The following is a 13,773-nucleotide window of genomic DNA, read 5'->3' as shown; positions in this document are numbered from 1 at the left end:
TCCTTCCGTGGAGTGCCTGGATCTGGCGCTCCAGCTTCTCGACCTTCTTGTCGAGTTCATCATTCTGGGGGATCGCTGCAGCGGTCCGCTCCGGTGCGAGTTGCCCTGGAACTGACTCGGCCTCTGAGGGTTGTGGCCAGCCACCAGGGCCTCTAACTGGGTGTTCTCTCCAGAGGGAGGCCTGGACTTGAGAGTCCTGACCTCGAAGGGGAAGTCCGCTTGTAGGAGGCTCCGGTTGAACTAGAGCCGGAGGGAGCGGTACCGTCGGGATGCCCCTGGGTTGCAAGCCTTGGACAGCGGTAGCCAAGGCCTGCACTTGTTGCACCAGGGCATTAAACTGCTCCGGCCGAACTTGAGGAGTTGACTCGGCCGGAGGCGGCGAGTTCTGGACAGAGTGTCCAGGACTAGGTGGAGGACGTCGAGAGGCATTGGAAGCCCCTTTACTTTTTAGTTTCATGGCAGCAACTCGGGCCCTTCCTCTAGCGCCAACTGTTGCTGAAAATTAGACCCGGGGGCTGCCGCGAAACGAGAGGGGAGGAGCTCCGCTGTCGGGACGGCGGGTGGCGGCGCGTCGACTGGTGGCGTCCTCCTGGAGAATCCTGCAAGAAAGCCGGTGGCCGGGCTTTCCGGCGTCGGCCCTCCGAAGCTTAAGTCAGAGGGGGCTAATACGTGGGAGGAGTCAAGGAGGAGAATGTTTGTTTCTATATTCGTTTTTTTGTCTCTCCCTCCCTTTCCTCCCAGGTTCCCTTTTATAGAAAGATATTATGTTACCTGGGAGGTGACAGGGGAATTTGTCTCCTTTTGTGATAATTGGGCACGATCATGCTCATTAATGGCGTCGTGGAGAATAAAGCCGGATCAGACCGGAGTCAGGGAGCTGTCACGGTTGATCGGACCCGTTGGGGTGGTTGAACCGCCGGCCGTGATGGGCCTGGGGTTCGTAGATGGTAAGTGCATTGATTGCTGAGTGAACCGGTGGTCAGGGAGAGTCATACGCTTTGATGGTTCAGTGATCCGGAGATCATCTTGAGCCGTGTTCATTTAATGATTGAGTGCATCGGAGGCCTGAGGGGGTCACACGCATTAATGATAGGGCGTGCCGAAGGCCTGCGGAGATCACGTGCCTTGATGACTTAGGAATGGCGACAGATTGCGATGGAGTCATGTATTTAGTTGTCAGGTCCTTTAGAGGATTAAGCGGAGATTCTGGAAATTTGGCTAAGGCACGGGCTCGGCACGGGTGCCGAGCCGAGCCGGTTGTTTAGCGAAGTATCCTGTTGTGGGGTCGAGCGTTTTCCTGGTCGGCGCTTCTTGGTTGAGTGTCTCTGGTTGGCACTCTCTTGGTTGGCGCTCTCTGGTTGGCGCTCTCTGGTCGAGCGCCTCTCTGGTCGGCGCTCTTTGGTCGAGCACCCCCCTGGTCGGTGTTCTCTAGTCGAGCGCCCCTTTGGTTGGCGCTCTTCGGTTGAGCGCCTCCGAGGTGGCATGACTTGGGTTTTTTCCCAACAACACCCACATAATAACCTTCCAACATAATAGCTATAACCACAACCACTGAGCCTTGTCCCAACTGACATGGACTCAGTTCATGAATCCTGATTAACATAGCCATTACTTTATAATCAGCATTACCTCTATCCTTTATTTTAGAAGCTAATAAAAAGAGGAAAACCTATGCACATTCTAATAATTGACGAGGTTCGTTAAAGAGAAGTCAGAGATACACATGTTGATAACCTAAACTGGAATAGCAGGCAGGGACAAACAATAAAATCCTAATGCATATCATAGATATGCTCTCAACTTATATTAAATAATATGCATCCTAAAAGTAATCCTACAATAATTAGGTTCTGAAACCACCAAATAAGCTTATTTGAATAAGAAATAATAATACAAGGGATCATCACTAAAACTATCTACAGCTCTATACACATCCACAATTTCTTCAAATCAATCACACAAATTCACCAGCAACAACAATGTCTTCCCATTCAGCAAGCAATGTCCTAATCTTTCCGGGCCACCCATGTTTTTTCTGATTTTGTTGGCTGCACTCGTGCACGTGCTGTGTGAGGCACCATAATACCCAAAAAAAATAAAAATCCTAAAAACTCTTATGCATTATAGTGATTATACATCATAAAATTACAATTACATTATTATCATCAGCCCATTATCCTATCATATCACCAAGCCCAACCTTAAGAACCCATAAAATTAGACAGAGAGCTCCACCACCCAAAATAATTTTCTTGTACGAGAAAAGAAGATTGAATTCAATAATTAAGTAAATAAGAAGATACCCAATTGGGATGATAGCAGGGGGCAATGGGGAATGATGAAGAAGAAGAAGAGTACCCAATTGGGATGGTAGCAGGGGGCAAAGGGGAATGGAGAAAGGCCTAGAAGATGTCGAGGATCTCAAAGATGAAGCCATTGCAGAGGGGGCAGTTGCCGCGGCTCACCCACAGCTCCCGCGAGCACAGCCGGCAGAAGGTGTGGCCGCAGGGTATAAAGGCAGCGCCTTTGTGCCTTACCATGCACACGCAGCACACGTAGTACATCCCGCCGACATCCCCCTCCCCGTCGTCATCGTCCTCCGCCACCTCCTCCTCCTCTGCCGCCGACGCCTCCTCCCCCTCCCCACCCCACCTGTCCGTTTGCTCCAGCAGCGCCATCAAAGAAATCGTCACCGGTTGCTCCGCCGCCGCCGCCTCCGCCTCGCCGGCGCCGCTTCGGTTGGATCCCTCGCACCCCTCCAGTTCTTCTTCACCTCCTCTGCTTCCGCCACTCGCCGGAGAGTCCGACTCCTCCGCAGTCCCCCTGGCGGCGGCGGCGGGGGGATTGTAATCGGAGACAATGGCTCCGCGGCGGGAGGCAGAGCCCCGGAAGGTGATCTCGGCGTTCCGGATGGAGACGGAGCGGGAGATGGAGCGGCCGAGGGCGGCCGCGGGGTTGGGGCGGACGGAGACGACGACTTCGGGATCGGAGATGGGGCAGGGGTGGCCGGAGGGGGTGGGCCAGACGGCGCCGGCGCCGGTGCGGTGGAGGCGGAGGCGCTCCTTCAACGACTTCCAGTTGATGCCGGCACCGGCGCCCCCGTTGACGTCATGCTCCTCCTTGATGATGTCCATCAAATTCCAGTGGCTGACGCTGCCCGGGCCGCTCTCGGCGGCGAAGGCCTCCCGCTTCTCGGCGACGCCGGTCGGCGCAGTCGGAGGATTGGGCGAATCCTCGACCGCAAGCTGCTCAGAGAGCGTCATGCTCCGCCGGAGCTCCGTTCCTTCCATTTCTGCTCAAATATCGCTTGGAAAAACCCAAGAACCCAACCGTTCTTGGGGTGCAATCTAAGCCAAAAATCCACCCAAGAATTCGAAATCAAGAATAAGCTTCGGACTCGAAATCCCGCATCCGCGCCGATCGAGTCTTTAACGGCAACATCGGATTCCTTCCACCTGCGACGAGGAAAAGGCCCAAAATTCGCCCTTTTTCCCCGAGAAAAGCCCGGAGGAAAAAAAGTGATTGGATTAAAGCTTGCGAGAGAAGGATCGGATCTCGAGGGATTTGGTAATTCGCGTTCGATTCGTTCCGCTTCTGTCGTCGTCTCCTTCGCCTCTTTTCTTTTTCTGCGAAGAAGAGAGAGAGCGAGAGAGTTGTCCGACTCCGTCTCTCCCTCCTCGCCGTCTATTTGAGTCACCCGGCCCAACGGTCGAACTCTAAAATTACTCAACCTCCTTGGCTTATTTTCCTATTCTTGTGGAGGCCAAGTGTACGTTGTGCATCTTTCGTTCCCCATAGAAATCATACCCTACACCATGTATACCAACTTGGTGTGGTGTGCATCCTACCAATCATGGTATCTTCTTTCTATGGGCTAATTATCGAAACAAGCCATGATGAATGGAGCCTATAAGAAGAACATACGATGATCGACGTGGTGCATGTGGTGTAGAATATAATTTCTCTATTTTCATGTGGTCAACAATAGCTTCTTTTTTTTTTTTTTTGATAAATCGGAGAGATTATGCATGTCTAGTATGAAAACATCCTATAAGATCAGAAAGCAAAAGAGAACTTAAAAGAGAAGGTATGGTTTTATAGCTGTGCCAGAGAGTGCCATCGGAAAGCCAAGTAATGAAAGAGGCAATCTAGTTCGTCACTCCATTCATTTTTCTGTAGACATGGAAAGCTTAAAAAGCACTACAATCCCTATCAGCTTGAGGATGTCCTGTAGCGGTGGGTGCCCACACAGCGTCCTATAATGACCTCGAATCTATTGAATTACCATAGCGGAGTCGCCTTCAATCTGAATTCGATCTGCTCTCAGGGTGAGTCTGGCATAGGTAAGACCCTCCTAGGCTACCCTCAACTCCGCACTAGGAATAGTGACTTCAAAATGCAGCTACCCCCAATCACAAGCAATCTAGAGTCCAAACTTCTGATCACAAATCTGACTCCAACTCTGTTACTGTCCTCAGATACGCTGTCGTCGAAATTAATCTTGAGAAAGCTCGAAGGTTGGGGCTCCCATCCGATGAGTATCGTTTGGGTCGTTGCAAGAGCTGGACGGGAGTTCTAGATATCCTTTGCAATCATGGCATCTCCAACGGAAGACAACTGAGAGACCTCGGCTGTCTGAAGTAAGGCTCTATCGACGACCAGCCTCGGTGTTGTCTCTTATTCTCGAAGATCCGAGCATTCTTGTCCAGCCAAATATGGTAGATAAGGTAAGCAGCCCTCAGCCCCCATGGTCCCAAAGCAGAAATCTTCATAGTTCCTTCCAAGCAATTCAGAAAGGTAGTGACGGAGGTTGTGGATTGTCAGAACCTCCAATCACCTCCAACCAGCATCTAGGTCTGCTTGACCTCGGGGCAGCAAAATAATGCAACCGTCTCCTCCTCCGGACATCTGTCGCAGGCATATGGAAGACTCAGCCCTCTGCCATGCAGTATGCTCTTGGTTCGTAGGCATCCCCATGCCATCTTCAAGAAGAATAAGGCAACTCGAGGTGAACACGAAGCTTCCAAATCTAGCCACCGCTCATCCTCCACATAGGCTTAGCCCTATAAAGATCACAAAGGTCACTGGCCCTCACCCTTGATCTGCAATATGTCCTCAGAGCCCACAAGCTTAAGCTATTGGAAAGACCAGTTCGTGCTAATAAACTTATGTGGCACCTCTTTCATCAGTCAATATGGGACTATAACAATTTTCCCCATGATCTAGGTATCTTCTAGTGAGAGGCCCATATAACTAATAGAAGTTGTCTCCCAATGGGCTTGGCTTTGATACTATTTGTCGGGGACTCATAGCTCAAAAGTTTAAATTATTGGGAGGTGAACTGGTTCAGACTAATAAACCCATGTAGCACCTTTTTTTATGGGATTATGACACCTAACTGACCTTCAAATGCTAGTGGGACTCTAAAGAGAGAGTGGCAACTTTAGATATCCAGAAAAGAGCTCGGGAAAAAAACACCATGTATTGGATATACAGGAAAATCTAGCTTGAGGTTGATGTCTGCATCAAGTTCTCATATGTCTTCGGTGTCTCAATATAATATCCATTTGGAAGGTGCTTGGTTGGTTCATCTGACATCCTTCATGGTTGCATGGAGTCAGAGTCAATAATACGTATCTAAAATATTGTTTTTGTTAGTCTAATTGGTCTTATGCTGATGCAACTAAAGTAATTCAATGGGCACCACAAGCATCCTGATCAGGATTCAAAGGCAAACCATACCGTTCTATTGGATTACTCAAAGGATAAGGACATAGGGAGAATCGTACGACATCTACTTTCTGGTATCTATGACTGATCTTCTTTTTCAGTTCTATAATATTTTTATTTTCTAATTTTTACAAGTATATTTTTTTTATTTAATTTAAATCATCTAATTTATTAAAAGGAAAAAAAAGCGACGAGGACATAATTCATGGGGGCAGTTGGATTTTGTTGCAACTCACCATGCCGTTCATGATGTGATCTAAGTCTTTCCAAATACCAACAAGAATTTTTGTGATGAAATCTTATTGAGAATGGCATATGGACCCTCAATTTGAGATCAAAATTAGAGGTTCAACTTTCCAATCATGGTTGTCCATATATCATGTGTTACTGGAAATTGGACCCGGGGGCCGCCGCGAAGCCAGGGGAAGGAGGGGCTCCGCCGCAGGGACAGTGGATGACCGTGCGCCGGCTGGTGGCGTCCTCCTGGAGGGGCGCAAGTCCGCCGTAGGAGCGGTGGTCAATGGCGTGCCGGCGGGTGGCGTCCTCCTGTAGGGTGGAGCTCCGCCGCAGGAGCGGTGGTTGATGGCGTGCCGGCGGGTGGCGTCCTCCTGGGGGGCGTAAGTCCTGCAAGAAAACCGGTGGCCGGGCTCCCCGGCGCCGGCCCTCCGATGCTTAAGTCAGAGGGGGCAGATGTGTGGAGAAAGCAGGGAAGAGAGTATGTGGAGAAGACAGAGAGAATATTTGGATAAGATCAAGAGGATTAGTTTCCTCAATTGTCTGTGTTGTTTACTTCTTTCCACCCGGTCTAGGAGGGTTCTCTCCAGCTCCGGGTTTTTCCTCTTGTTTTTGGTCCTCCCTCCCTTTTCCCCCCAGGTTTCCTTTTATAGGAGGATTTTTGTTACCTGGGAGGTGACAGGAGGTTTGTCCTGTTTTGTAATAATTGGGCACGATTTGGCCCATTAATGGCGTGGTGGAAAATAAGGCCGAATCAGACCGGAACCAGGGAGTTGTCACGGTCGATCGGACCTGTTGGGGTGGTTGAACCGCCGGCCGTGGTAGGCCTGGGGTCCGTGGATGGTAAGTGCATTTATTACCGAATGAACCGGCGGTCAGGGAGAGCCATACGCTTTGATGGTTCAGTGATCCGGAGATCGCCTTGAGCCATGTTCATTAAATGACTGAGTGCATCGGAGACTCGAGGGGGTCTCATGCATTAATGGCAGGTCGTGCCGAATACTTGCGGAGATCTTATGCCTTGATGGCTTGGAGATAGCGGCAGGTTGTAGTGGAGTTGTCAGGTCCCTCAGGCTTTAGAGGGTTAGGCGGAAGTCGAACATTTGGTCCAAGGCAATCGGCTCGGCAGGGGTGCCGAGCCGAGCTGATCGCCCAATGGGGCGCCCTGTGGCGGGGTTGCTTCATAGTACTTCTGCTCGGCGCCCTTTGGGCGAGCGTCTTTGCGCTCTTTAGTTGGTTTCCTGGTCGGCGCTCTTTAGGCAAGCGCTTTCTCTGGTCGGCGTTCTCTAGCCGGGCACCTTGCTGATCGGCACTCTTCGGTCGAGCGCCTCTGTCCGAGCATCCCTACTTGGTCATTTCGGTTGGGCGCCTCTTCTTGGTGCTCTCTCTGGTCGGTGCTCTTTAGCCGAGCACCCTGCTGGTCGGCACTCTTCGGCCGAGCGCCTTTCCGGTCGGCGCACTTTAGTCGAGCGCCTCCATGGCGGCATGACTTGGGGTTTTTCCCCCAACATCATGCAATGATCCTGAGTATGCAGGATCTCAAGCTGTCCATTGAGCATGGTGTCTTTGTTAGAGTTTTAATTTTTAAAATATATATATATATATTTATCTTCTAATCTTTAGTTATTTTAAATATTTTAAAATATTTTTTTGAGACGTCCAGAAGAGTTGTGACTCTTTGGTCTTCGGATAGAGCTTATTCGAGATTAATCCTAATCCAATTCAATCTTCCTCTCTTTTTTACTAGTACTCGAAGAGTTTTTTCTATAGAAAGAATTCTTCTACTCTTTAATTTTTTTTTAATTTTTTTTTCTGGATATTTGAAGGAGCTGGTCGGGTCAAGCTTCCCAGCAATCATGCCCGTTAGAAGAGAATTGGGCTAAAGCCGGATTGTTGTACCGTGTATATCACATGCCTCGGGTAAGTTTTTTTTCAATCTTTTGAATTTATTTTAGTAGGTTATTTTTTTATAAAATAATAATATAATAATTTCTTGGTAATAGTTTTCCAACAGTCTTATGTACCATTTGAGGTCCTTAAATTATAGTTATGCCAATAGGTTATAGATATCTGACACCTCAGCCACTCACAGTGAACCGTATAACACACTAGTGTTATAATGCTGTCTATTCTTTTATACATAATTAATAATTTGAAACTCCCAGACTTGCTGGTTTGTAATGTTTCAATTGGCTCCCCTTACTTTTTGATGCTATACCTTCATATGTTCCATTTCTGTTAATTTCTTTTTATTAAACTTTAATTACATGCCAATACAACTATCCTTTTGTATCTTACATCAGATGCATCACGACTGGCACGTACTTCTAAAAGTTTTTTAGATAATTGGGCTAAAAATTCTATTAGATTCGTAGATTGGATTAGTAAAATCATAAGATGACACTAGTCTCGCGTGAGTACTGCCTACTGAGTTAAGGGACAAAATACTCCATAGAGATAGAGAAACAGATATAAAGCGAATCCAGAAAATATCTTCAAAATGATAAATAACAAAAGAAACGACCTAATTAGCAGCTCTGTTCGTCTTCCGAAACATATGCACAATCTGGAAGACGTTACACTCCTGTAGCAGCCGTTGGACGTCCTTTAGAAGTAGATGGCCGAACACCCCAGCTCCTCTTGTAGAATCCACCAATCACCTCTACTGAGTCTCTCTACAAAGTGATGCATCGAGCCTCTAGAACTTACGTCGCATAGGAGACACTCTCTCAGACAGCCCTAAATTCCGCCTCTAGAACTGATCTATTTTCTTAAGTATTCAGAAATAATTTTAGTTTGGACCAGCTAAATCCTATAGAAAAATGAAATCTAAAAATTGGATTTAGGGATACATAAGTAATTTACCCATCATGTGACCATTGACCACGCCAATGCCAACGGATACAGTTTGGATTTTCCAGGATTTTTGAACTTATACCATCTATATCATCAATCTAAGCAACTTTTATTTGTTTTAAAAATATATCCAGATATCTTTCCATACGATACCAACGAACGCAGAAATCTAAAAGGGGCTAGAACTTATCTTGCATAGGAGATACTCTATCAGACAATCCTAAATTCCGCCTCCAAAACTGATCTATTTTCTTAAGTATTCTAGAATAATTTTAGTTTGGACCAACTAAATCCTATAGAAAAACGAAATCTAAAAATTGGATTTAGGGATATATAAGTAATTTACCCATCACGTGACCGTCGGCCACGCCAATGCCAACGGATACAGTTTGGATTCTCCAAAATTTTTGAACTTATACCATCTATATCATCAATCTAAGCAACTTTTATTTGTTTTAAAAATATATCCAGATATCTTTCCGTACGATACCAACGAACGTAGAAATCTAAAAGGGGCTAAAACTTACTTCGCATAGGAGACATTCTCTCAGACGGTTCTAAATTCCACCTCAAGAACTGATCTATTTTCTTAAGTATTCATAAATAATTTTAGTTTGGATCAGATAAATCTTATAGAAAAACAAAATCTAAAAATTGAATTTAGGGATATATAAGTAATTTATTCATTACGTGACCGTCGGCCACGCCAATTTCAACAGATACAGTTTAAATTTTTTAGAATTTTTGAAATTATACCATCAATATCACCAATCTAAGCAACTTTTATTTGTTTTAAGAATATATTCAGATATTTTTTCCGTACGATATCTAAGGAACGTATAAATCTAAAAGGGGCGTTAGGAATCCAACGGATCCTGAAGCTGTCACAAAATCCCGTTGGATCCCGAATTCGTTACCACCGTCCTTCAACGTCGCTCGTCTTTATTCGGAATTCAAGCCGCCCTCTCCCGGCCCCGCCGGAAACAGCACCGAAGGCCACACCGTAGAAAGCTATTTCTTCGTCCAAGAAGTCGGCCGAGAGGGAGAAATCGAGATAGATTTAAAAGCCCTTGATTCGTTGGAGAAAACCGAGGAGATGATCCTGGAATCGGTGGAGGAGGGAGGGGAATCGATGATCGGAAGTGCCCTAACGAGGAGTTTGGGGGGAATTGGAGGAGGAGGAGGAGGAGACGGAGACCTCCTTTTCCCGCCTACGAATTTTTCGATGGTGGACCGGGGGATCTACAGGTCGGGATTCCCCAATCAGGAGAATCTTGGATTCTTGGATGCTTTGAACCTGCGATCCATCGTGTGAGCATTCGTTTCCTTTTGTCTCTTTCCTTTTTTTCCTTTTGATGCGTTCTTGAGTCGGAATTGGGGTTTGTGGGTGGGATTTTGGGGAAAGGTGCGATTTTGATTGCTGGGTTGTGGAATTTTGGGCAGGTACCTGTGCCCGGAGCCGTATCCGGAGGTTAATGCCGAGTTTGTAAAATCTCGGGGGATTCAGCTTTTCCAGTTCGGGATAGAAGGGAGCAAGGTAATCTCTTTTCCCTGGTTTATTCTTAGATTTTCTCTTCTTTTCAACTAATCTTCGTGTGCATGCAATGAGAAAATTTTCCTTTCATGTGAGTAGAGATGATTATGTCAAGTTCTTGTAGGACACTTGTCTTAATTTTGATTGTTTTTTTATACCTTTTGTGTTTTTTTTTTTCTCATCAACAATTTAGAAGATCACTGACAACGAGACATTTGATGAATCCTTGTTTTTCACAGTTAGAGATGGAATGCATCATTGATATTTTTTTGAAAGAGATATAGCATGAGATCAAAAAGAGAGATTATTAGGAATAGACATGGATCCTTTTGTTGTAGCATGTTGTCTTATGATATTTATTAAGGGGCGCCTTTATAGGTTAATGTCATTTCTGGGCATAGGCCAACATGAAGATGCGAGGCAGACAAGAGTTCATGGGCATGTAGTAATAAAGAGAGCCTGAGCAAAGTGGAGTTGGATTCTTTCAGTCTTAGAAGAGGTGATGTAGCTAGCTTGATAGTTTTGGCATCTTCTATTAGCTTACAAAGAATCAATAATTAATTGTGGTTTTGGGAGGGGAGGATAAGGTGGTTGGAATTGGGTTGTATGGCATTGGGACTTGATGAGGCTACTCTGATGTCTAAAAGGTTGGGAGGTACATGGAAGTATGATGTGAGCCATGGTTCAGATGTGCCTTGTGAAGGTTGGGAGGTGGAAGCTTGACAAGGCCATAGGGTGGTATGCATTGAGTGTACCACTAGTTGTTTGTTTAAGACCTTCAAAGGGAAATAGGAGAGTGAGCATATAATATAACAATTGAGTGATTTGCTGGGGTATATGGGATTGGGATGAGCTGGTACATGTATTCGCTAGATTCAGGGCACAAGATAACAATGAGGATGATAAAGAGAGGTAAAATGGTGCTTGTAGTAGTTTTGAGAGATGGAAAGAAAATAAAGATTGGGAGAAAGTGGGGGAAAACAGGGTTATGAAGAGGCATGAAGATGTGTTGAAGGTGTACAAGATAGAGTTTTTGAGTACAGGACACAAAACTTGGGAGTTGAGAGATTGCATGGTGCTGCTCGTTTAGAGCTGATCGCAATGCTTCCTGATTGAAGATTGTTGATCAAGGATTCGATGTCACAAAACTTATTATGCAAGAAGATAATTACGAACAAGATCTTTAGTATTATATTAATGCCACAGGCCTAGTTATATACTTGAATACTGGATCTTATTTCAGTCCTACAATGACATATACATCCTGTTTAATAGCGGTAAGTTTGCTGTTATTTTGTGAATATTATTTATAATACTTGAGTTTCATTTGTTCGTATTACATGGCAATATGATACTTTTATATGTGATTTGCATGAAGCATGCATGGGTATACGTAGCACAACTGAGAACCAAATTTCACAATGGCATGTCAACTTATTAATATTATATCTTCTTTGTATGTACAATTTCATGCCGTGTTCATGTCTGCATTTTGAGAAGTTGAGGAGCTTATTTACCATGCTCATGGATATGCCTTCAATGCCATTTTTTATGATTCTTGCTATGAAACTCCACATCTGCAGGAGCCTTTTGTAACCATACATAAGGATACCATCATGGAAGCTCTCAGAGTCTTACTTGGTACTTAATTAAGCGGCATCGTTTAATTCAAGTTTCAGATTAATTTTCTCTCCCATTCTTTTATAGTTTGATTTTGGGCACCGAGCAATCCATTTGCTTAACTCCCTTTTTTTTTCCCATTTGCTGGTGTCTCAGATATAAGAAATCATCCAGTTCTGATTCACTGCAAACGAGGAAAGGTATGAAATTTTGGTCAAATTAACTTGTTATTTTAAATACCTGCATATCATTTTTTTTAACTCTCTGTCTTCCTATGTTCTGAAAATACTCGTGTTTCATTCACATACATGAAAACAGCATCGGACAGGTTCCCTTGTGGGCTGTTTCAGAAAATTACAGAATTGGTGCTTGTCCTACGTGTTTGAGGAATATATGCGATTTGCTGCTGCAAAAGCTCGGGGGTCGGATCTCAGGTTCATCGAGATGTTTGATGTCTCATGCATGATGGAATGCGTGCTTGGCATCATATATCGTTACCATGGTTGTGGTTCCCAAGCCAGGCGCATTAGTTACCGAGACATGTCATAGCATACAGCAATCTGTGCTTGGCAATCATACATCATCGCCATGGATGTAGTTCCCAAGCCGGTCACCATAGTTACCTGGACATATTATAGGACAGAGGCATCTATCAAACCTGATGCCCGTTCATCTCATAAATCTCTGTTCAATTGCTTCCCAGATTTTGTTTTGGTAGGGAGAAGCAAGTATTCAGATTGTACTGCCATGTCTTTTCTATTTCCGATACTGCATGCAGCATATGTTAGGAGTCATTTTTGGTTGTAAAGATTAGATAAACTGATTCATGTCGACTTGGTGAGATATTAGTTGTTTGCAAAGCTGTGAAAAGTAATTCTTTCACTTCTTTTGTGTTTGAGAAAAATGTTACATTATTTAATAGCATTTGCCCTCGAGAGAAGGACAAATTATTCTTCGCACTGTGCATCACGCCAATAAGCTTGTCCCCTAACCGTAGGCCAATCATCAAGATGAGTGTACGATGAATGGGTCTCACGAGGAGATGAGGTGATTGACATGGTGTACACACGGTGTAGGGTATAATTTCTTGTACAAAAGAGGAGTTTGTTAGGGCATATATATATATATATATATATATATATACATGATTTACTTTTTGTTTTTGGGATGTTTTTGATTAATCCCAGCTGCCCATAGCCTTGCTGTTTCCTGGGTAAACACCTTTCCAGGTCGTGCCTTTAACAAAAGGTTGAGCCTTTAACAAAGGCATGACTACAAAAGGTTTGTACACATTTTGTGGGAAATCAAGCATGCTAGATAGTTAAGTGCTTTCCATCACCAATAAATCTAGGGGAATCAATGATTTTTTAATTCTTAGGATATTCATTTATCTCGTCATATTCATCAGAGCATGGCCACTTATTAAAGATCGGTCGATTAAATCTTTTAAGAGTTTGGCCAATAAATTTAATTAATAACTAAATAACTCGATCCCTACTCATTTCTTATCGAGCTGAGGATCATTTATGAAGCCTCGATTTGCAGCCATACTTGGCTGATTTCTTATGAGATTAGAGTGTCCATCATTCTTTTGATCAAGTTTTGGTCATATTGGGAAATTGAATTCATCTTCAAGAAACTCATAATTCAAATATTCTTCTCATTGCCTCCTAGGTCCTGGTTGAGCAGGCCTCTTAATATCATTTCTATTGATTTTAGGTGTGAGTTGCTTTGATACACCGACAATTCTTTTGATGCTTCTTTCAATTGCCCTAGTTACTTGATTTTCATTGGCCTGA

The 13,773-nt window shown here is 44.7% G+C and overlaps 1 protein-coding gene and 1 pseudogene across 2 annotated transcripts; one reads left to right on the top strand and one right to left on the bottom strand.

The window, feature by feature from the left end:
* Nucleotides 1-2,102: 2,102 nt before the first annotated feature.
* On the bottom strand, nucleotides 2,103-3,975 carry LOC108511419 (uncharacterized). The gene has a single exon (XM_088706472.2). It carries the CDS (start codon nucleotides 3,288-3,290, stop codon nucleotides 2,403-2,405), a length of 888 nt encoding a protein of 295 aa, XP_088562598.2. The 5' UTR covers nucleotides 3,291-3,975; the 3' UTR covers nucleotides 2,103-2,402.
* A 2,275-nt stretch (nucleotides 3,976-6,250) lies between these two features.
* LOC103710597 (inositol diphosphatase DSP3-like) lies at nucleotides 6,251-12,856 on the top strand (annotated as a pseudogene). Its single transcript, XR_016397828.1, has 6 exons — nucleotides 6,251-6,305; nucleotides 9,976-10,131; nucleotides 10,264-10,357; nucleotides 11,938-11,995; nucleotides 12,131-12,174; nucleotides 12,293-12,856. The product of XR_016397828.1 is annotated as an inositol diphosphatase DSP3-like (transcript).
* The last annotated feature ends 917 nt before the right edge of the window (nucleotides 12,857-13,773 follow it).

This window comes from Phoenix dactylifera, chromosome 11 (genome assembly GCF_051530095.1).
Source record: "Phoenix dactylifera cultivar Ajwa chromosome 11, Ajwa_hap1_PhDact_Kaust_v1.1, whole genome shotgun sequence".
Taxonomy (NCBI): domain Eukaryota; kingdom Viridiplantae; phylum Streptophyta; class Magnoliopsida; order Arecales; family Arecaceae; genus Phoenix; species Phoenix dactylifera.
Note: the sequence above shows the minus strand (reverse complement) of the source record. Positions and strands in the feature narration are given on the sequence as shown.